The sequence below is a fragment of the Vidua chalybeata genome, chromosome 5, assembly GCF_026979565.1.
Source record: "Vidua chalybeata isolate OUT-0048 chromosome 5, bVidCha1 merged haplotype, whole genome shotgun sequence".
NCBI lineage: Eukaryota > Metazoa > Chordata > Aves > Passeriformes > Viduidae > Vidua > Vidua chalybeata.
In genome coordinates this window covers 48,662,272-48,687,344 of record NC_071534.1, presented here as the reverse complement: position 1 = coordinate 48,687,344, position 25,073 = coordinate 48,662,272, and the positions used below count along the sequence as shown (strand labels likewise).

The following is a 25,073-nucleotide window of genomic DNA, read 5'->3' as shown; positions in this document are numbered from 1 at the left end:
AAGCTAGCACTCATGACCTGGATTCAGACTGAGTTTCTCTGATTGTTTATAGTAAATAATTAGAAATTTTAATGGTAAAGAACACTTCACTTTCCCTGAATTGTCTTCCAGAAAGCAGCTGAACAAGAAGGTGTTTGCGGAACAATATAATTTTATGTCTGTTATTTACATGATAATACGACACTTATATTTCTTTTATTTTCCCAATCACACACCTGGCACAGAATTTTATTTCTCTGTAAAGGACTAAACAAACACACAGAACACACAGGAGAGTTTTCATGCAGCGTCACCCATCCATAAATATGTCACTTCTCCCTTTACCCTGAACTCCTTGTCGGTAACAAGGGCTTCCTTCTCACAGGTCTCAGCTAACTTTTACCTCCTTTCTCCTTCAGGTCTGGTAGTTACAGTTCAATCTTTATATTGAGAAGATAAGCATTCTACAAGGCCATCTACAGACAATAAATGTTAATGTAAATGTGCAGGATAAATACATGAATCTAATTTACTCTTTTCACAGATTGTATGCAAATTTTACAACCAGCTTTATGGCATTTCTCAGAAAATGGTTGCACAGGATTCATATTGTTTCTTTCACCACAGAATAGGGACGTCTGTTAAGCCTTAAGTAATCATCACAAAAGGGCTTTTTATTTTAAGATGAGGACAGGGCTGGCCAGAAACAAACACAGATCCCACAATTGTTTTACCTGTGCAAACTAACCACTGAAATATCATTATAACAAATGAGGAAGTAAATAAAAAAAAATTTAAATCTCACCTCATAGTAAACTTAAAAAAAAAATGGGAAAAAACCCCAAGCTGCAGTGTGGGAATGCATGGTTATTTTATTGAGGATTAATAGTTGTTGCTTTACTTCTTAACTCACATGATCATAGATGATGTTCATAGCCACCAAATTTTTTTTCTGAGCATATAAAAAAATTTGTGTAACAAATGAGCACACTTACTCACGGATGTTTTCAATCATTTTTTCCATTGCATCTTCCCAACAATAGGCTTTAACTGACTGTATATTTTCAATTATTTCTGAGGTGATGACAAGTCTCTCATTGATCTTTCCTGCTCTCTTATTCCTACAAAGTAAAAAGACAGTAGGTCAATCTTCATCTTTTTCATCCTGTATAGGTAGCTTGTATCCCATTATATCTTATGAAAACACCTTCTGTATATGTCTCTGCTTAAAAGGTTTACTTTAATAGAATTATTATGGAGAATATAGAAGAAATTATTAGAAATCCAATAATTGTTTTAAAAGGAGAAAATACAAACTCTAAAAAGAATGGATCAAGTAACTAACAAGGAGTTTTAATTCTAAAAATTCTACATTTAACGCTAAATCTAATTTTAACACCATTTACTTCATGTTTGACTTTCAATTTTTTTAAGTTTAGACACCAGCTCCTAAATCTGGAAAATTTTGTCTGTAACTTTCCCGACACAGAAAACACCCTTTGGACTCATCCTACATAATGTCTTAACTAGAGTCTCTTAATCAAGTAGTATAAACTTCTTAAAACCAATGTGTTTCAGGAAAATATATTAAAATATTTTACAACATTCTTTTCACCTGTATTTCATCATCATTTGTCCCAGCCAGGCTTGGAATAAGACCATGACTATTAGAAAAGCAAGTCCAGAAAATGCAGATGCTTCTAACATATCCCAGAGCAATCCCATCAGCAGTGCCACTTGTAATGGTGCAATCCATACAAAATGAGCCAGAGCAAGACCCTATGGAAGGCCACAGTAGGAAAAAAATAAAGAAAGTTAGAGGTGTGCTCTGAAAACTACATGAAAAGGAAGTAGTTATTAAAGTGACACTTTGAAAAAGATAGTGAAGAATGGTACAAATATTTCCAGTAGAAAAACAAGTTTATAAAGGATGACTTGTGATCCTGAGCACATAGCATTCTGGGTTTTAATTATGATGACAGTGCAGCAATACATATACATTCCACACCTAAACTTTGATTTTTCTAAGGCAAATTTCAATCTGCAGCTGCCTCTTTGTTATGTATATGCATGAGGAAAAGTCACACTTTGTAAAAGTAAACAGAATTTGGCATCAATACTGGCTTTTTCAACCACTGTAGGATGAGAAAAAATACTTGTAAGAATCTTCTGAGTGTTTTATCTGATATAGAAGGCAAATATTACTTTGGTGAAGAGATGAATGTTGTATGAACACGACTAGTTCAATGCAGTTCTCATTCAGGAGATTCTGGAGTGAATCCTGTGATGAGGTGCACAGGGTCTGTGTTACTGCAGCTGCACTGCTGCAATGACAGACCACTTGTCCTAACTTGTGCAGCACTAGCTGACATTACTCTATACAGTCATGCAGTGCTTCAAGTAAATACACCCTGCAGTTCCAGCCATGTGTCTACACTCTCTCTGATCTAGTGTCTTTCATGGGAAGCAAATCTTATACTACCAAAGGGCCAATTAAACACACATGAAGAACAGAAATTCATAGTTTCTAGTTCCTAAAGGCATTAGCAGGGATTTGCTGTAGTCTCTAACAAAAAGAAGTTTTACAGATGACTCTCTAAGATTTTCTAAGACAGATGTCTAAGATTTCCTACCACAGTCTTACATGAACAATCCCTTTTTGGTGGACTGGGTAATAATAGGAACAGGAGGTTAAACCTCATCCCTTGTTCAATGACAGAAATAGACTGGATCACCTTAGTAAAAAGATACAGTCACCAGGAAGTAGGATGTAAGGATTGAACCAGCAAGTTCTGACTTCTATGAAACCAACAGTTTAACAACCTTAGTCTCACTGGACTGAAGAACAAACATGTTTTTATGATGTAACTGCTTTTTAGGTTTTCTCTTCTAATCAGTATAGAAGATAAAGAATGTCATAAGTCTCAGAATGAGCATTTCTATGACTATGTGCCAACACATTTTCTTAAGGTAATGAATGAGTATTTAGTCTACAATGAGCACTCAGGGCAGTTCTCCATTTATGCTCCTTCCTTCCTTAATATCTGTCATGAACAGCTTGACATTTGTATTTGATGGATCACCAAGTGAATTAAACAACTGATGACGCACCTCATCAAATTTGTTCAGATTGTTGGAAAGAAGACTGACCAATTGTCCAGTACTTATTTTATCTAGAACTCTGCTTGAGAGTTTTAGGATCTGTAAAAGAAAATAAAACCATAGAAAAATTGTCATGTAAGTTATCTCCATAAAACTCAATAAATAAAGATAAAAATTATAAGCAATGATGCAGTAGTATAAGTAATAATCCCCTTATTTGTTTATGCTATAAAGAAAGTCTCATTAAACTTGTTATTTATGCCACTTGAATTCAATATAGCCATTAAATTGCTTTAAAAATATTGATGTATTGACTTAGTCCTTGCTTTCTGTTGAATATTTTATGGATATAGATATATATGCAAATGCAAGTTTTAATTAAGCACGCATGCTGTGTGCTGCTGTGCATCCTCAAAAATCTCCTACTGTTGCCTCTCTTGACAAATATTTTTGAAAGATGCTTTCACAGTGAGCTTTATACTACAATAACTAACATGTTTGTTTAAATTATCTTCTTTGGGTACTGGTAAAACAAAAAAAATTTTTTAAATCTGTGTATTTTTGAGCATGTGATGGGTAAGTATCTCTTGATTCTTCATACTATAGCAATGTCACACAGTATCATTCAAACTCAATCCCTTCAATGTCACATTTAATGTTTAAATCTTCACCTCTAATTCTCTTTTGAAGATATTCTTTGGCCACCAGCATGTTATTCTTCCTCTGCAGTACACATTTTTAACAGGAGCACAGTGGTAAAACAATTAAAGCATCTCACCACATATGCAGCAAGTCTGAACTCACAGAGACTGATTTCAGTCAAACCAGCTGTAGACAGGTGTTTAATTCTTTGGACTGGGAAATTGAGAGCTGTCAGAAACCGTTAGCCACATTATTCTTCTGTGTACTTTGTGTACCTTAAAAAAACTATCAATCTTTCAACAAACTAGCCTAAAAGTTACATAGACTACAGACAGAGGCTTGGCTTTGAGTGTAAATGAAGCAATTACCTTCTTATAAATCAAGCTAAACATAGCTATCCTCATTTGCATTCCAATATGGTGAAGACCGAATATAGCAGGGTGTATAAGCAGTGTTCTCACAAAAAAGAGAAGGCACAAGCCAATGCCCAGGTAGTAGGCTATGGATCTTTCATCAGAGTTATCTGGATCATAGGAAGCTATTATTCTCCCCAGCAGAAGGGGTTGCACAGATTTGGTGATTTCCTGTAGAGAGAAACAAGAAAAGTAATTTTGGTCAGCAGTTGGTTCATTTTTTTCAAAATGGCTAACATTTCAATTCAGAGTTCCACCAAATGAGATTTGAAGTCTTATATCTTAAATGAGGAAGTCAGGCCTGTTTGCTGTGTAAACCATAGAAAATTGCAGTAATTGCACAGGAGAACAGACAAAATCACTGCTGTCTAAGTCTGTGATGCTCCTGCAACTGCACCAAAGCAAATCTGGCTCAGAAATTTTGTTAGACCATTTTCTACAAAAAGTGACAACTGAGATTAGCTTCCACATTTACTTTACAGAGTTGTAATGGATTATGATATGGCTATGTATATGATATGGCTATATCATATGACTGAATATAGTTTATCAGGCTGGACCTCTGTTTTGGCCCTAGGGAACAGTTTCTCACTGCACTTTACAGGACTTAGAGGACAAGAGAAGCCTCAGAACTACCAAAATGAGCACTACCATTCTCACAAGACAGTGAGAATATAGCTAAAACAAAAAATAAATGGAAACAGGAACAGAATAAAAGTATAAATAATCGGATCATCTCCTCAACAGTTCTAGACACTGTATCCAGTTTTGTAACAAAAGCAGGAGAAGAGGAAGTAAATGGTAGAGGAGGCAAGTTTAATAAAGGTCCCAGAGAGAAAACAGTCTCTCCTACATTGGAGGCCCCAGCACTTCCCATCCAGGGATGAACAACAGGATAAAGAACCAGGGGAGGAGAGGAGAAAGAGGTTGGGTCAAACCACTAAACTACAAGGTATCCAAATGATTTGCTAAAGCCCTGACTTTACTTTAGTCTGCTATTACATTTGTCCTCAGACTTCCTTTCCATTGTAATTAAACCCCATCAGTGTTACCTCACTTTTGCCTTCCATTTCCCTCCCTGCCTCATCTTTCTCATACGTCTAAACTCATTTTTTCCCATCTCTGCCTCTTGCCTTTCCTTCCCTAGTCTTTCCCAAAGAACTGCAAAAATCACCTGTGTGCTGTGGTTAACCTTTTGCTTCATCTACTGCATGAGCTTCAGAAGGACGTGAAGTAGAATATGCTCCTTTGCTTCACTGTTATGATCAGTTTAAAAATACATAGTGTTATGAACTTGCATGCATCTCCTTATTATTCTTTCTGTTGTGTTGCAGCAGAAAGCATGTGATACTTCCAATTTTAAGCAATGATAATTCTAAAAACATTATTGAATTCTTCTGTACAGAGATGTGTTAAATTCTGCCAAAAAGTTACCAGTACTGCCTTCCAGATGAAAACCACACAGACCACGATAGAGACTCCGAGAAGGGAACTGGTGAAGTTCACCTGTAATTAAAGTTCTCCTGTGATAAATAGATTGGAAAAATCGTCTTTCTTTTTTTTTTTTCTTCTCCTTTGGGTTCTCTTATACAAAAGCAATCGCAGGTACTTCTATAACCTGGACTGTAATCCCTTTTGAATGTTACTGTTGCTGGACCTGATATGCATCATTCATTTTTTCCACAAAAGAGGTAGAATTTTACATCTCAAACAGCATACCTGTACTATGTGCTACATTACCCAAATTAAACACCACCCTGCTGTGAATCTGGAGCCAGCTTTGACAAAGACTTCAGTGTTATTAGTAGGCAAAGGGAGGAGTGTTTATTAAAAAACACATGACCCAAGACAGCTGTGCTTAGACCATATGCATCCCAAAGCATTGGACCAAGACTCCCCAAAACTCATAAAATACAAAACATTCACCTCTCAAGGACAATACAGTGTTTTCATATTCTTGGAGATTCCAAGATAAGCTTTTCTATATAGGCTTAAAATAGCAACTTTTTTTTCGTGTGTTTACTTTTATTGCAGTGAAAATGACATGTTCTGCTGCTGTGTTTGTTGTGACTATAAATGTATTGCATACATTCCGAGCTTGCTGGAAAAAAAGAAGATTTGCAGACTAGAATAGTGGCTGGCTATAAGCCAAGTCATACACTATCTCATGGGGCATAAAAGTCCACTAGTTTACAATGGAGATTTATCAGCTTGCTTACCAAAGATATTATCTAGTCTACATACAAATCAAAGCAGAACTGCCTGGTTTTCATTCCTCCTCTTGTAAACTCGAAATTACCCACTGATATAAATATGAATAAACTGATTAAAACAACCTGCCTAAAAAAAAGAATGGAATTTGTACACCTAAGAGAAAATTCAGCTTTCGAGAGTCATATTTTGCCTTTGCCTGTCCTTATTTTTCCCTCTGCATTCATCATAGGCCACTGAGAAATGCATAAGTGTCCCTCTCACCATAATCTTAATTAAAAGAGTAAAGATCTGAAAAGAAATGAGATTATGACACAGCATATTGTGCTAATCTGACCTGGTATGATTATTCTTATGCAACAACAACTTTTATGTTATATGTATCCCCCATATGTTCAAACACTCTGCATTTGAAGACCATGATGCACATCTCTTCTTTGGCATATGGCCAAGAAGCACTTCCCTCCCTGCCTCCTCACTCACACCCGTGACCCATATGCGAGAACTTCAGGAAATCCTCATTAGGGTCCCTTGGGATATGATACTAAAACCACTTCTAAATTAATTTTAGCAGCTGTTGTGCCTGAGTAGAAATATAAATTTCATGGCAATAAATATAAGCCCAAAATACAAATAGAATCAAATTGATCCTCACAGCAAAGTACCTAGCTGTCTAGCTGGTGTCAAGCTAAAAAGCAAGATTTTTGTTTCACCACCATAACACCTTTCCTTAAATTGTAATACTCATACTCTGACCGGGTGAAGAATGGAAACCGTCACAAACAGCAGGGGAGGAGACATATTAAGTGTAGTAACCCAACGTGCCTAACATAACACTATTTATGAGGGGGAGTTGTAGTGCTCTAGGGGGCCAGAGCACAAGTGTCCACCCTGCAATAACATCATTACCTACAGCACATCAGGGACAAGGGAGAGATGGAAAAAAGGCTAGACTTAATGAGAGCAAAGCTGTGATGCCAGCTGAAAGGACAACTCCACAAACAGCAGGGATGTCAGCACATTTTAAACCACAGTCCAAGAAAGATGCCATGAAAACGGTTCAGAGATTAGACAAGCAAAGAGCTAAAAGGAAAATGAAGTTTAAAAGAACACACAACTTGGTTACACCTATGCCAGTACGGCACAACATCCTGTCCCCTTTCAAATTTATGGCAAAGCTCCCATTAATTTCCTTGAGCAAGGTCTGCAAAAAACACTAGCAGCTTTAGGAGCAATTTGATTTTATTACAATTCCTCTTTCAATAAAACAAAGTAGTTTTAAATAAAATGCGTACTAATGATAATAGTATCAAGAATTTAAACTAAGATTAAATCTTTTCATGTTCATTGTGGAAGTTGCAGATTCATTTATAAACATTTCATGTTTAATTGCACATATATGTGATTTATTAAAGAAATTTAAAAAAAAAAAAAAAAAAAACACATTCACACAACCAAAGAATATGACTCAAAAATCCTGCAGTCTTGTTCTGTCCTCACCCCATCTAAAATTGTACTCTATTAAAAAAGTGCATAAGGAGAAATCAACCCTGCGCATGCACGTGCACGCACATTGCCTAAACTTTGGGAAAGAGTGTTATCCTCAAGACTGCCTGCAAGACACTGTTGAACTTTTAGCAAGAATGCATTTGTGCAAAGGTTCTGGCTGGCAGACTCTCCAGGAACAGCTATTACAGTGCATGGTAGGCTACATTTGTAGAACCGTTTTGTTGCTGGCGGGTTTTTTTAAATGCAAACCTATCATGAGTAAGAAGTTGCTGGCTTAGTAAGTCAAAGAGTTTAAAATCTAAAGGCAGTAATGAGACCACAGGAAAACATAAAAGACGTGATTGAGTAGGGGTCCGCAAATACAAGGTGTCATCCCAAAGAAGAGCTGACAAAAATGATAAAAGAGTTGAGAAAGCACAGTTACCATGCAGATCCTTACATAGCAAGAGGCCCTGTCCTAGACAGCTGACTGCCTTACCTGGACAAAGAATTTAGGGTCCAATACCTAAAGGGCATCCTCTTGACACTACATTACCCCCTACATCCAGCAAAGAATGGAAACTCCCCTTAGCCTTTCTTTTGATGCCAATGTATTTATAGAAACCTTTTTTCTTTTTTTTTTTTTTTCTGTCTCAAACTGCAGTGGTCAAATTTAGTTACAATTTGGCTTTAGCCCTTCTAATTTTCTCTCTACATAACTTCACAACATCGTTTTAGTGCCAGATTGCCTGTCCCTCCTTACACAGGTGATTCACTCTGTCTTTTACTACTAAATCACAGAAACTTGTAAGTAACGCAGATATTTAATGTGCATATTGGTCAACAGCAATTTTCAGATTTACAGTATGGCTACACATACCTGGTGAGACAACATTAGCAATAAATTATTTTCACAGCTCTTAACCCCAGTGATAAGATTGTCAAATAAACAGGCGGCATTTGGTAAGTCAAGGTAATCCTACCTAACATATTGGAAAGGTGATAAATATAATCAGTTCAGGCTTTCACATCAAGTTCCTGATCACACGCTTGGGAGCACTAACAGCACTAGAAACATTTTAAAATTCTTAATATGTATGTTTTAAAGATATTAATATATTATAAGAAAATATATTTTTTAATGAAAGTCCCTGAATACATCTCTGTATTTACCACCTTTGTAAGCAATACACAGAGGAAAAATCCGTAGCTATTCACAATACTCTGTATTAATTTAGCAGTCCCTAAAACTTGAATCTATTTAAGGAACACTAAAAGCTTACTAAAAAGGAGAACAATTCTTACCCCTAAATATAAAATTATGCCATAGAACATAAATTTCCAGAAAAAACATCGTCGAAGAGCATTAATGAGTTTGGGTTTCTTCTCTGAAGTCGCCAGCTCTCTGTCCCATTCTCTGAAAAGAAACCAAAACCAGAACTGTTAAGCTGTATGAGCAAATACATGGGTCTGTGGCTGTGACATATATCAATTCACTCAAATATATCCGAGGAGATTTAGCTAAGGTGGCTTATGAAAGAAAGCTTTGCAGAGACCCCAAGAATCTGGCCTTTGTGGACTTGATAGATCAATAAAAGTTCAGACCCAGTTCAGCCACATATTTGGTAGTTTTAAATACTTGGTCATACATCACCCTGCAGGGAATTATTTCATGAAAAGGTCACATTGTATGTTTTAAAGAAACCTGCTGTACTTAAAACCAGAGTACAATAATAGGCAAATAAATGTTTTGGAGCTCTTCCAGTCTGCAAAAAAGAAAGCACCAACAAAGCATCAAAAATGTGACTTTTCTATTGCACAGCACTATTTTAAACCTTGTTGCTGGGACAATAACTTTCTTTTCAATAACAAACTGTAGACCAGAATCAATGCTGTACACAGAGAACATATGTTTTGGCAAAATTCAATTCACAGATTAAAGCACTCCAGAGAATATCCTCAACTAACTAGTTTATCAATTTTTTCAAAAGAATATTAGATAACCAGAATATTTAATTTATAAACTATCAAAACACATTTAGCATACCAGTGTTCTCTATAAATTCCACTGTTTTGTATCAGCAATGGGCAGACAGGGACAACTGAGCTGGATAAGAAACCAATTTTTATTGAGAATACAAAACATTTATATATGGTTTTATGGGCATGCTACTTATATAGGATTTTATATTTGGCAACAATTTTCCACTGCTTACACATTCTTCATGACATCAGTTACCTGGTAATCATGACAAAGTTTCATAACATGTCTCTTGGTCACCTCTACCCCAGGGAGCAGTTATCTGTGTCTGTCTCTCCCATGGTTTCTGCTCGATCAGGCCTAAGATATCAGGCTGCTTTATCAGTTTCGTTTTACTCTCCATCTTATCTCCCATAGTTTGGAAACTTATGCCACACTGCAATTAAAATTGACTGGATTGGCACAACAGTGCAGATGTAAGCTGCCCTGGAACATCAGTGAAAGCTACGATGTCAGTTGGTGGAAAAGGACTTGGTTTAGGCACCTCTGTTGTAAGAGTTAGTCACAAGTGCAGCACAATTTCTAAATTAGGACCCACTGAAGCTGGGTAAAGAAGAGTGGAAACCTAAATAAGGAAAGTCAGAGTATGATTTCTGCAGAAACAATTAGTCTGTCAACAAAGGAAAGGTATCAAAGGAAATTAAGAATGTTATTTAGTTGAAGAAAAAATAAACCAAGGTTTTACAAGGTTATTTTGGGAAGAAAGACCAGCATTTCTCCTGTTTCCCTTTTCAGGGAACCAACACTGACACTCTGAGTCTAGCCTCACTCATCACCCTGAAACTGTGCAGGATCTGCTGCTCCAGCTGGATCCCTACAAATCTGTGGTGCCTAATGGGATTCATCCAAGAACCCTCAAAGAGCTGGCTGATGTCACTGTAAAAACTCTCTCAATGATTTTTGAGTAGTCTTAGGAATCTGGAACAGTCCCAGCTGACCAGAAAACACTGTCCCAGTTTTCAAGAAGGGCAGGAAGGAGGACCCCAGAAAATACAGGCCTGTTAGTCTCACTTCAGTGCCCAGCAAAACTATGGAGAAGATTATTTTGGGAGGTCTTGAAAAACACCTGAAAGACAAGGCAGTCATTGGTTACAGCCAGCATGGCTTCATGAGTGGAAACCTGATTTCCTTTTCTGACAAGGTAACCACCCAGCTGACCAAGGGAAGCCGTTTGATGTAATCCCTTTGGGTTTCAGCACAGCTTTTGATACTTTCTGCCACAGGATCCTTCTGGACAAAATGTCCATCCCACAGCTGGATAAACACTTTATGTGATGGGTGAGCAACTGGCTCATGAGTCAGGCACAAAGGGTTGCAGTGAATGCATGACATCAGACTGGTGACCTGTCACTAGTGGGGTTCCACAAGGCTCCATCCTTGGCCCTGTGCTCTTCAACATCCTCATGAATGACTTGGACACTGTACAGGAGGGGATACTGAGCGCATTTGCAGATGATACAAAACTGGGAGGAGCTGTTGACTCCCTCGAAGGCAGGGAGGCCCTGCAGAGAGACCCTGACAACAGAGAACAGGGCAATCACCGTATGAAGCTCAACATCGCAAAGGGCTGGATTCTGCACCTGGGATGGGGCAACCCTGGATGTATGGACAGACTGGGGAATGAGATACTGGAAAGCAGTGCCACAGAAAGAGACCTGGGGGTCCTGGTCGATGGCAAGTTTAATTTTGAGTGCCCTGGCAGCCAGGAGGGCCACCCATGTCCTGGGGGGCATCAGGCATCTCCAGCCAGGCAAGGGAGGGGATTGCCCAGCCCTACTCTGCACTCCTGCAGCCTCACTTTGAATATCGTGGGCAGTTTTGGGTGTCACAATATGAGAAAGATATAAAGCTATGAGAATGTCCAAAGGAGGGCAATGAAGATGGTGAAGGGCCTTGAGGGGAAGCCATGTGAGGAGTGGCTGAGGTCACTTGGTCTGTTCAGCCTGGAGAAGAGGAGACTGAGGGGAGACCTCATTGCAGTTACAACTTCTTCGTGAGGGGAAGAGGAGGGGCAGGCACTGATCTCTTCCCTGTGGTGACCCATGACAGGACCTGAGGGAATAGCCTGAAGTTCTGTCAGGGAGGTTTAGTTGGGATATTATGAAAAGGTTCTTCACTCAGAGGGTGGTTGGGCACTGGAACAGCTCCCCAGGGAAGTGGTCACAGCACCAGCCTGACAGAGTTCAAGAAGCGTTTGGACAATGTTCTTGGGCACGTGGTGTGATTCTTGGGGAAGTCTTGGTGTGATTCTTTAGGACAAGGATTTGATCATCCTTATAAGTTCCTTCTAACTCAGCATATTCTGTGATTCTGTGATCAGTGACAGATATCACAGGTACATGTATATAGGAATTTAGACCATCTGGATTGTACATCTGCACCAGGGATCACCGTCATGTCCAAAGTACAACTGTGTGCAATCAGCTTGCACCCAACACTATTTAAGCATTTCATCCAAAAGCTTTGTAATGAAAATCGCATTGTGATTCCTGAAACAAATTTATTTAATTAACCTTTCATACCTTTCCAGTTTTTCAGAAAGATTATCAGCAGAGTCTGCAGAAGGGATTTGATAAATATCTGAGAGCTCCAACCGTCGTCTGTAACCCTTTTTCAAAATTGGGTTTGTCCATCTAAGTAAATATTAAAAAAAAAAAAAAAGTTAGAATTAAAAATATTCTAGCATTAATTCTGGAGTTGCTTTGTCTCACCCTGAGTATTTTCTCCACAGCATCCAAGTATATCTAAGCGCGCATGCACTCACATACACATATATGACACAATATAGTGCAGCCCTGCATTATATTTACAAAACTATATTGACAAATATAATATTAAAAGAATAATTGTGAAACTCCTTCATTTTATAAGTTTTGGGGTGGGATCATGTCCCAGACTTCCTACTGAGTCAGCAGGAGACAAATGAACAGGGAATTGAAACCTTTGTTCTGTATTTCCAAATACGCTATGTGCTATGTCCATATAAATGAATAATAAATCAGAACTATAGTAAAGTGGACATGTAAGTCTCACTCCTATCTGCTCTGATCTGGGGAGACCCCACCTGGAGTACTCAGCACAGGAAGGACAGGAACCTGCTGGAGTGAGTCCAGAGGAGGCCACAAAGAGGTTTAGAAAGATGGAGCACCTCTCCCGATGAAGAAAAGCTTGGAGCACTGAAATTGTTCAGCCTGGAGAAGAGATGGCTCTGGGGAAATCTTAGAGCAGCCTTCCAGTTCCTGAAGTGGGCCTCCAGGAGAGCTGGAGAGGAACTTTTTACAAGGCCATATAATGACAGAACAAGGGGGAATGGCTTTAAACTGAAAGAGAGCAACTTTAAATCAGATATTAGGGAGAAATTCCTTACTGTGAGGGTAGCCAGACACTGGAACATGTTGCCTAGAGAAGCTGGGGATGCCCCATCCCTGGCAGTGTTCAAGGCCAGGTTGGATGCAGCTTGAAGAAACCTGGTCTGTCAGAAAGTGTCCCTGCCCATGGTAGGGGGGTTGGAACCTGGCAATCTTTAAGATCCCTTCCAACAGAAGCCGTTCCATGATTCTATGACATCTTACATTGCAATATGCACTTAACAACACAAATCTTGCACAAGACTCCTCATAAGATCTTCAATGTGTCCATTAGATACACATATTTTGCATTTTTTTTTTAAATGTCATGTTTAAAATTTTAATACCAATTTAAAGGGCATGCTGAGAAAAAACAAAGCAGGAAAAGGCTATTCCAAATGGCTACTCTCTAGAGAAAATCTTTATAAGCCATGACTAATTTTATCAAACAATTCAGGTCCAAAAAGGCCCATGAATCTCCAAGGATCAACTTATACAAAACCTTTCACCAGATTCTGTTCAGAAATCTTTTTGAAAGCAAAGGACTAGATCAGACATAAGAACTGTTTTGAACTAATGGTGTATTTTGAAACTACTTGAATTTCTGCTTTACTGTCATCAATAAAAAATATTTCCTAAAAAAATGAATATATGCAATAATGTTTTCCACAGTCACTCAGAAAATGCAAACAGCTTATTGGACATGCTTACCTCTATGCCTGTAAGAACATTATGTCATACACACAAATCCACATTCTCAGTTGCAGCCTCTGAAGGCTCAAAGAAGTTGATACAAAGGTAAAAGAACATCATTGAGCACTACAAAAGTGCAAAAAGGTCTAATCACAACAGATGAAAACTACTTGTGTGCAACTGTGTGTACACACATGCACACTTTAACATTTACTTTAATGAAGTTACGAATTGCAAGAGACAGTCTATAATCCCCATAGTTCAGTAAAGCACCAAGATATTTCCCAAGTGCATGGTTATATCACACCCACTGCAAAGAGAACATGCTCAAAGAAATTGAAGGACTATCCTTCATTTCTGCAATAATACTATGGTTTCAGATGAGTCATATGACTTCTAGCTCAGTCTTTCACACCACTGTAGCTGAGAAATAACACATGATTCATGGTACATTATAGGAAGGGAGTTAGGAGAGGCCACTTTGTAGAGTCACTGGACTCTCATTTTACCATTTGGAGATGATAAAACATCCATAAACTTTACAACTACTGGAAATAGAAGCCAATATTTTTCAGGGACAAATTGGATTAGAAGAAAGCCTTTGAAATTCATGTAACACTTACATGAAAGTCTTTCATGATTACTGCAAATGGTATATCAGGTACTGATTTTTATTTTACCAGCTCCTGAAGACAGAAAGGAGCAGTTGCTATTGGCTTTGTGCACATCTTGTGGAGAACTGGCTAATCCTTGTCATTCAGAAACAGAAACTCTCATTAATTTCTGTTCTCAGCTTCACCGACATCCCATATATGTAGGTATTTCAGTAATGACAGAATGAATACAAGTTATGGGACACAAAACCACTGCTGCAGTTAATGCAAGGAAGTAACAGTACTTCCTAGGCAACTTCTTTAATTCACAACACTGTAGCTAAGTAATAACCTTCCTAAGCCCCTTGGTAATGCTTTGAGACTGCAATAAGCAATTCCCAACCTGACAAAAGATAAGTACTTTACAGTTTCACTTTTTATGTTTTGAGAAAACATTTTTATTACACTGTTTCCCTCCACATATTTTATTTTATTTATAGTTTTGATTAGCACCTGCTCTGGCATTTTGCCTCACCCTGAACTAACGAAATGTGACTGCATTTAGAAAGAGAGCTGAGTGGCTGTATTATCATTTGGGGAAGGCAGCACGCTTAGCAGTTCTTCTGTACTTCTAGAAATGTCTCTCATTTTACTCTGTGCTTAACTCTGTGTTAACCAGGTGCATTTATCATTGCCATCAAAATTTTGTGGTCCCTAAACTACTCTCCCCTCCCAAGTCAGAGTTTGATACAGACTTATGCAGTCCTCATCCTCATCTCACTCATCACGGTAGCTGTAACTGTGCTAGATAAACTCCTCCAGCCAGCAAAAGGAGCAGTGCTGACTCCTTCCCCTGGGACCTCCTAGTCTGCAGCCTGCTTCCTTCTGCAAGCTGCTGGCAGGGCTTGCACAGAGATGTTCATCTCCCAGCTGCCCTGGCCTTGCTTGGAAGTCCCACCCTAACTAGATCTGGCCAATTTGTGTGCTGTGTCAAGTGGCTTCAGGTTGGAGTGGTAATTGTGGGAGGAGTTGGCCTGGTGTGTGATGTTTGTCTCAAGGTGGATTTTCAACAGCTGCTTGAGTTGTCAAGAACTGCGGGAGACAGTTTGTGTTTCATTAAAAGGAATATACTAAACCTAAAACACATAAATATCTAATGAAACCAATTTTTGCTGGATTCCTATAGCATTCCTTTAGCCATTATGTTCCCTTTGCAAAGATTTGAAATGCAAAATGACTATGAATTTATTTTAACTGGCAATATAATCTGTAGTTATCCATGTTTCCATAACACCAGGTGACATAGCTCAGTTAGAGTTTGTCAATGAATATGACTATTCTATTTTTTTGGCTTATTGGAAACAATTTGTCAGTGTTAATGCTGAGGTTTTCCTGAAGTTGTTGAGAAATTTACTCTGAAAGGAAGAGAGCAAGAAGGAAGGGAAACAGATTGGCTTTACAGCATTATGTTAGCAAATGCCATCGGATTACTTGCTGGCATTTAATGAACCCTTTCACAGAGAAACCTGTAGTGCTGTGAGAGTTTTGCCACTAACTAGGAATGTTATTATGGGTACACACATATGAAACCCAGCAGGGAACAAGTTTCAAGGAGGTACAGTAGGAAAGAAGAAAAGAAGGCAAGTTCCACATCTATTATTACTGCCTGTAGTAAAACATATGAACTTGATATGTAAATATCATACATATAACACACTGTTTGGTAGATTTCTAATGACCATTTCTTTGTCATTTACTTAAGCAGTATGTAACAGATTTCTTATTACAGCTATTGCTTTCTACTGCATGTTCAAAGTCATCCCACTCAAATTGTATCAATAGGACAGATGTCTTTGGCTTTCCAGAGAGTATTAACACAAACAATTTGTCAATAGGATTTGACTCTTCCTTAAGGCTGCTTTGCATGTCACTGTAGACAGAAGGGGCATCTGTGTTGCTAAGCCAGCTGCCCTGATCTTCCTGAGCACAGGAATATCCTAGATCCATCGGGCTCTTCAGATCAAGAAGCACAGTTTGCTGAGACAGTAACAAAACAGTAGTGCTGGGCAACCCAAGACCAGCAAAAGAGATCAGCTGTCCTGCAAGGGTCACTGATCAGACTGGTGCCATTTCAACAGATGTTCTGTGCACAACACAGCAGCATCTACTGTGCAGCACAGAGGTGACCATGGTTTCACTCCCCTCTACAAAGCATTAATACCTGTGCAAAATATAGTTAAGCATAGTGACTGCAGCTCCTAAGGAGCTGGACCTAAAATTCAATGAAGAGAGCAAGTGCCTCTGGCTTTAATTCATCCTTCCTCCTAACAATTAAGGGAGAGGTGGGGGGAGGCCAGGGAAGAAGGTACATCATCAAGCCGTAATTATGATGCAATAATATAATTATTGCAGGGTTTCAACAACAAAGGTAAATGCAGACCCTACTGGTTTCTGGTTTTTTGTTGTAGTTGTGTTCCCCCAGATCACAAAAATTAAGATTTTAATTTCTTCACTAATAAACAGTTCTTCCCCATGAGGTGTTATTTGACATGGAAAATATTTAACTGCAATATTATTGACCCTGCCACTAGCTGTGAGCAGTACCATTTTAAGAATAATCAATGTTCTGCTGAAACCCAGGGATTTCAATAGCAAATCTTAATTAGGATTATGCCACAACAATTCTTGAGGAAGTCTTGTCTTTTATGCCCAGTTTTTGTGAAGTGACACTTATTCAAATTATTATCTAATTGATAAATGCTTTTTTAACAGAAATTCAATACTTTTTTTCCTTACAATTAGTAAGGTAGTCAAAATATTTCAGTTTGCAGAAGTACTGGGAGATATTTGAGAGAAAACAAAGCACATCAGGCGATAGGTTGTGCAAGACAGAAGGACAGAATATATTAATAGTAATATATTGTAATCTATCATTTTTTAGGTACCAAAGTCAAGTGTAAGGTATGCTTCAAATATTTCTTTAAGAAAGCTAACAAAAAAGCAGTAGTGATGGTGTGCTATGAACAAGGTTTGCAAGGCTCTTTCAGTATATACCTACAGTAAGACTGACTGGGAGAGGATATTCCTCCATCTTCACTCTTTTTCTCAACTATATATCCCTCAGCAAGAATAAGAGAAAGATTTCTTTTCTCCTAGTCCTTTGAAAGAACAAGGAACATAAGAGAAAGTTTGCATCAGCAAAACTGTTGCAGAGCAATGCTATTCATTATTTAATTGAATTTTAAAATCTTCCAGATGTGTCACTAAGTGATAGCAACATATTTCAATTTAGTACTTCACTAAAGTGTTAGCCATGGATTTTTAAAGATATGTTTCAAAATAAAATAACATAACATAATAACATAACATTGCAGGTGAAATCAGGTGCAATCAGGTGCAATGGCCCTTTCCAAAACTATTATTTGGATCCCACCCCAATGACTGATACATGGTCAGGTATAAACAAACAGGTGAACACAGTGACATTTTATTTAATTTTAATACCAAGGGTCAAAATGTAAATTACCATGACAGTAATATAGAATCAACCCTGAATTAGGTGCTGCTTCTCTTCCTACTTGCTCTTTGCCATTTTCTCTGTATCCTGGTATTTGATGACGCTACTCCTTATCATGATCCTTGCAAATTAATGAGAAAATGCCTCATATCTTTTGATTTCCAGAACAGTCTTGGGCTTTGAGGAAAGCAACATTGGGGGACTTCTGTGGTTTTGTTTCCTTTGTATTTATTACCTACAGAGAAATTAAATCATTCCAGAACTTACGGATTATCTTTAAAATTAATTAAGGTGAAAGTTAAAGTGAGATATCAGAATGACTGCAATACAACAAAGGTTCACATTCTTTATTTTAAAAGTTGGGGGGAAAAAATGAAGGATAAATGTCAACATTAAAATATGGGAATGTACCTAGACCAAGTACCTTCATCTGCTGTCGCTTAGGATTTTCTCCTACTGGTTTAAATTGAAAAATGCTGTTTCAAAATATGTCTTAAATGCCTACTTATTCTCTCCTAAACTGGGGAGTTTCATGACAATGCAGCCTTGGATTAGCTACTTGCTAAGTGAAAGAGCTCATGCAGATCCTTTTGCTTCTAAGAGAGGGACTGATACGTAAACAGCCTCTGAGTTTTTGCTTGTCTCACCCAGGCGTACCCCCACTCGCATGGAAGTCAGTTGAACTGCATCTACAAATTCACATGGCAAAATTTGGCAGTGTTTCAATGTCTCCTTGTATACTAGTTAATTTTCACCTTTAACTCACTTATTTCAGAGGACATGATGTTTTCAGAGGACACATTATTACTTGGATGTCAAGTTGGCACCACCCTGCCTCCACAACCTTACCTACAGTCATATGCTGCAAAGCTGGGGGTGTGGGTGAAGAGAAAAAGCATAAACCAAGATAACAGCAACCTGTGACCTCTTGCAATAAGTCACAATATTCCCACCACTTTGAAATTTAGCATATCCAAAAATGTAGATAGAGAGACTCAGATTCTTCAGTATGAAAGAGGTGGTAATTGTTCACTGCAGAAATATTCTGAAATAACTTTGTCACACCAGAAATATCCTTGCGCAATCAAAATTCTGGACCGGAGATTTCAGTCAGATTGCACTGACTCCATCACATGCTTCTGGGACAAACCACAATCCTTGTATACCCCACTTTCTTTTTGACAGAATTAGTAAAGAAATTTCTTTTTAACAATTTTTTGTACTATCTCCTTAGACTTCAAGATCTTCACAATATACTTCCTTATCAAATATTTTGCGTAGCACAGAGGACTTCAACTTTCTGTCAGTGCATTTAGAAGCCTCTGTAATACAGATAATAAATCTACTAACCATGTCATTGTCTACAGTATTAAAAAAAAAATCAAGGATTTGGATGGATTACTTTCTATCTCACCAAAATCAAATAAGCATAAGTAGAAAATAACAAGGTATAGACAGGTCTGCAAATATTTCAAATGCTTGATAATTTACTTTGAGTATCAAGATAGTAAGTTTTCTTCCTGCAGGAAGAAAACAGACTTTAAATATATTTCAGAAGTCAGATGCAACTTCATCTCTGCATCTGTGCTTTAGAGTTATAAAGCAGCCAGAGAAGATCCCTGTGCTCTACAAGGTTTGCATTTTTGGTCATTAGACTAAGGATGCAGTATCAGGCTGAGCCAAGGACACAGCTTAGCCTTAATTGTTAAAGAAGGTATTCCTCTGACTGAAATTACTTGAAGTGTAGGAGACTCTACGTAGTTTCTCCACTTCACTTCAAGTTTCATATTTTACCTTGGAAACAGCAATAGAAGTCAAATTTTTTGGAAGGAGTCCAAAACTTGCATGCACATCTTTGAACCATGTGACTTTCAGAAGCTGACACCTTGCTGTTTCAGATAGCTCTGAAGGACTGGCAGACCAGCAGGTTTCCAAGGACCGCTTGTGGCAACAGACAAATGATCAGGCAGCCTTACAGGGCCATAACCTGTGCTGCAACTGCATCTGTGCTTGGTTATCACTAACAGCCAGGATTTACAATTGCCTGGGATCAGTGAAAGGCAGCTCATCAGGGCTAGATACATACAGGGCCCTAAGAACACACTACAGAAAGAAATGCCTTTTATAAGTGTCTAAGCTGACTGCCCTAGAAAGTGAAGCATGACACTGTGCCATACACCTGCTACTGTACACAGAGGCTCCTTATTCAAGGAGGAAAGATGGCCAAAGTGCTGTAGCTAGGTATTGATAAGGGAGGGTCCAAATATATATTGGTTATGACAGTTTCAAGATACCTGCCCTCCAGAGTGAAATTCGCAGACATGAGTTAGGCATTTAAGCTTCCTATACAAAATCTGGAACTTTTAGGAACTCAAAACAGTTTCAGGAGAAACTTTGAGTTAAAATGTACACATTAAATCCCAAACTTGCAAGGAAAACACAAGATTTTTCAATTCAAGAATGAAAATCCTAAGTAACTTGTTGTCATTGAATTCTAAGATATGCAGTTCAAGGATAGAGCAGGGACTGCCCAGGGATGTTCTGGCTTTAGCTCCTTTTTCTGAAGGGAATCAATTTAATTCTCATGAAAATGCCAGAAACTATCTTGTACAAGGCACTCTTAAACTTGAAATTATGACTGAATTAAGCTTCAAAGAGTGATAGAATAACATTACTGTAGCATAGGGGCTAAGTACTTTCAAAACTTAAGTCCTGAATTTTTTTATCCACCTTAGAGGTTATTAGCAAAATTCATAAGAAGCTTCACACCAGGAATTAGGACTTGCAAATTAGTTTTTTTATTCAGAAGAGTACAGAATAACTCTTGATTTATGCTCTAAAAAGTAGCTGAGCCAGAGACAGAGAACTAAAACACCTTCACTACCGAACACTGCTAACACTTGGTTTTTCTTCCTAGAAGAGGCAAGGTATAGAATTGAATTTCTTTTCCTAGCCCTCACAACACACACAGGGCAGAAGAAAGAATCCAACATTTATCCCATACTGGCTAAATTGTTTTAGGAACCCCTTGACAGCTGTATAAATGTACAGATTTCTTTTTCTCTGGTTTGGAAAGCAAGAAGCAACTAGAGCAGATCTGATTGACTGAATCCATTAGAAGATTTGACAAAAAAGCTGGGTTCGTTTGTATTTCTCATTTGGATTTCATAATGAATCAGGCACTATAGTACTAGGTCCTGCCAGGAGTTGTCAAGATTGATAGGTACCAAAGCAAAAGTATATGCTTAAAGAGTTGGACACAAGCACAAGGATTACTTTTTGAGAACTTGTGTTTTTATATCTAAAGTTGCTTTTAAAAGAACAGTAATAAAATGAGAATTGTCTCATAGTTGCAGCCATTTCTGAAACTCCAGCAATAACTCTGTGTGCCAGTTCTCAGATAAAAATTGATTAATTAACAAGACTTCCTAACTTCAGTTAATTTTCAATAAAAACTAGGTGTTTGCAAAGTAGTATGATATTGTTTGTGACAAAAGGTATGGCCTTGACCCCAAAACTCCAAAAGAAAATAAGTAATGGTTATAAAAAAAAAAAGTGAAGCTTAACAATTGATATGAAGCTAAGCATATGATGATCTGACTCTTTCTGCATAAAACTCTGTTTTCTTTAAGCAAGGTCAAAAGTTGCCAATGAAGAGAAAGAATGTTTTGCATGAGGTTGGGAACAAAAGAGATCAACTCTGAAAATGTAATAAGGAAAATACAACAAAACACACAACAATCTCTGAAACCCCAAACTCTCAGTATCTAGTGTTTTCTATTTTCTAAGTGTCCCCGTAATGGAAGATCTCAAACCACCTGTTTCCACACCTTGTTTCTTAACCACCAAAGCTCAGTTGGCTTTTTTTAACAAACCAAAACTATTTAAAATTTAGGGTGAAAATTAATTTCTAATTTTAAATACTTTCTATCATGACCACTCCTAACAATTTTTTCCCAAGTAGTATCACTATCACTAATACAAAGGTAACACTTTCTATAAGATAGTACTACTCTTTGTATACCAAGACATTTTCTCACTTTTTTTGCATAAAGAATTGAAGAAAAAACGTCCAATCAATACTGAAACATGTATAAACTATTCAGTTATGAGCAGAGAGCTACATTCTGACTTAAACACATGTTAAACCTGTCTCTCCCACCCAAGCAGGATAGATTATGAAGCAATAAATCCTTGCCAATATGTTTACGCACCTATAGCTGATAACAGCTTGTACAATATTAAATAGCAATGTATTTATCAGCAAGATTACCTGAACAATCGTAACTAATATTTTAACATCACTTGTGCTAACATGATCTTCAACTTATCACATTATTTTCAGATTGGTACTTCACACATAAATGCATTGCGGACTCTTATAAAAGTTACTTCACTGAAACATGCACTGTGTTGTACTTGATAGCAACTATTTCATTATCACTGAATAAAAACAATCTCTCTCCATACGTCTCTTTCCCTTTTCTTTGCTCTAGTTAATATTCATCATTAACATCTCCTTAACTTCATATATTTTATTATTATTATCACTTTGGTTACAGTCACCTGACCAAAAGCTGGGGCAGTGTAATGTATCATGCATGACAAACATGATTAAAACAACATTCAATTGACTTAATGACTGTGATTTAAAAGATGAGCACAGGCCTCAGGATGGTTAATTATGTACTTCATGAGCATGAACTGCATCTGGTTTCAGACATGAAAACTTTCACTAGGGTAGGAATCAGAAATGTATTTGCTTTATCTTATTTGTTTTTTTTTTTCTTCACACCTTCAAGACCCTAGGTTCTAGGATGATAAATTCATAGAAGTTTATAAATAAATAAAATTAAATAGAGCAAGTGGCCCCTTCAAGCTACTAAATTAAGATACAGACATTTCCTACAGATTTCTGTCTTTCAGGAACACTGACTGAAGCATCATTTATGGAGAATTTATAATTGCTTACACCCCTGTCATGCATACCCTCTGACTCTGACAGTATTTGGTAGTAAGCAAGGCTTCTTTCCCACTGCAGCACCATTGGAGAAAATGTATGAGATCACTATGTTTACCTGGATATCTGTAAAACTTTAGGAACAGGTTATATTTGGGATTATTCCCCTCTATTATATCTGGCTAACATGTGCCCAAGGGGGAGAGACAGGCAAACAGTGACTCATACGGAGTCCCATTAAGAAACTTGAAAAAATGTACAGACCAACCTGCTGAAAGCTACCCCAAAAGGATTTAAAAGCGAGCTAAAAGCCCTCCATTTTTCGGTGAGAGACCTCATGACAAATGTTATAGTTTTACACCATGTGCTCTCACTTCAGTCATCATGTTCACATCTTACACAAGATTTCCTCCTGCCCTTCCTTGCCATGCAAGAGACCCTCCAGTAACAAAAGAGGGAACCAGTACTCTGGCAAAAGCAGTGCTGTGTGGGCCAATGCCAAAAAGATTATTTGCTCCTTCCAGTTCACAGTGTCATTTCTAGCAATGTCACATAAGACGTATTCAGCTTCCATATTGTGTTGCAAAGTACATTGTGCCCAGGCACTAGTATTGGCTCCTTCACTTTTTATTTGAAGTTTTTAGAAAGAAAAGGCACTAGGGAGTTTGCTTCTAAGAGAACATTTTCAACACTTGCAAGGAACTGCTTACAGTAAGATCATATATTACACTTGCACATTTGAGCAAATGCTAAACACTCAAAGAGCCAAACAGGAGGAATCCTTGCTCTGAGAGCATTTCCCCTCTGCTCCCTACCACCCCACGGTGTTCTCAAAGTTTACATGAAATAACAGATTAACTAGTTGAGCAACTACCAAAGGTTGCTCAAATTATGCCATAAATTCATCTGTTCGGGTCCAGCAAAGGTTTATGACACCTGACAGAGCCCATTCCTGGTGCTAAAACCCCAGCAACAACAACAAAAAAGAGTGATCTCATCAACAAGCGAGACTCCCACCGCTCTCCCCGCAGACCATTCCAGAGCTAATGCTCACCCAGTGCTCGGTTCCCCTCTCGGCGGAGTGGGCTGGGCGGGGGGCGCAGAGCCCCCGCTGAGCTCCCCGCCCGCCGCTGCCCAGCCCGGCTCGCTGCCCCCGCCCGCACGCGTCCCGCCGCACCGGGGCTCCTACCTGAAGAAAAGTTTGGAGAAGATGTTCGCCTTCTCCAGGGGAGACCTCTGCATGGTGAGGTGAGGTGAGGTGAGGTGAGGTGCGGTGAGATGCGGTGAGCGGGGAACCGGAGGCAGCCGCTGATCGCTGACGCCTCGCTCGCCCACTCCGCTCCTGAGGCTCTCCCACCTTATCCGCCCGGCCGCTCTGATGTCACCGTCCGCCTCCTGCCCCGGCCCCTCTCCCCGCCTCTGCTTTGCCCCGGTTCAAAGGCGGGCGGGCTGGGGCCCCAGCCCGTGCGCTGCCGCCGCCGCTCCTCCCCCGCCTCCCCGCCGCGCCCGGCACCGCGCACCGGGCGCGCCCCGCCGCTCCCCCCGCACCCTCTCCTCCCCGGCTCCCCGACGGCTGTCGCCCAGCCCGTTGCCTCCACCTGCCGACTCAGCTTCCCGAGCCGCACCACCCCGGGTCCTCAGCCTCTCCCCAGCACTAAGTCCCTCTTCTGACCAAGTGCCGAGGTAGGGAAGCCACCCCTCCAGACGGATCTTCTGCCTCTGTCCAGGGCAGCGGGGACAGCGCAGGGAGGACATCCCCGTCGGAGCGTGGACACCTCCTCGCCCTCCCGAGCGCGCAGCTCCTCACCGCAGAGCCCGTCCCAGTACACAGGGCGCCTGCTTGCAACCCACCGAGACCCGCGGGACCTGAGGCCGGCGTTTGGCCTTGGTGGGTACCCGCGGCCAGAAGCCCCCTACGCCTGTGCGCGGTCCCGGGGGCGACCGCAGCGGCACACGGGCTTAAGGCAGAGGGCGAGCGGTCAGCCCAGGAAAGGGTGCGGGGCAAGCGCGATCATACCCGCTTTAAAATACACTTGCTTCAGTTTTTCAAGTTCTCTGTCAGGCCCGCACCTGAACCGAGACGAATG

The 25,073-nt window shown here is 39.3% G+C and overlaps 1 protein-coding gene across 1 annotated transcript in view; it reads right to left on the bottom strand.

The window, feature by feature from the left end:
• The window catches only part of CFTR (CF transmembrane conductance regulator), an 85,339-nt gene extending 61,111 nt beyond the window's left edge, over positions 1-24,228 (bottom strand). The window contains exons 1-7 of the mRNA XM_053943552.1: positions 24,176-24,228; positions 12,399-12,509; positions 9,141-9,252; positions 4,092-4,307; positions 3,091-3,180; positions 1,595-1,758; positions 975-1,100 (exon numbers count right to left, since the gene is read on the bottom strand). Coding sequence (XP_053799527.1) covers positions 975-1,100; positions 1,595-1,758; positions 3,091-3,180; positions 4,092-4,307; positions 9,141-9,252; positions 12,399-12,509; positions 24,176-24,228 — 872 coding nt within the window. The remainder of the gene's footprint in view (positions 1-974; positions 1,101-1,594; positions 1,759-3,090; positions 3,181-4,091; positions 4,308-9,140; positions 9,253-12,398; positions 12,510-24,175) is intronic.
• Positions 24,229-25,073: the final 845 nt, after the last annotated feature.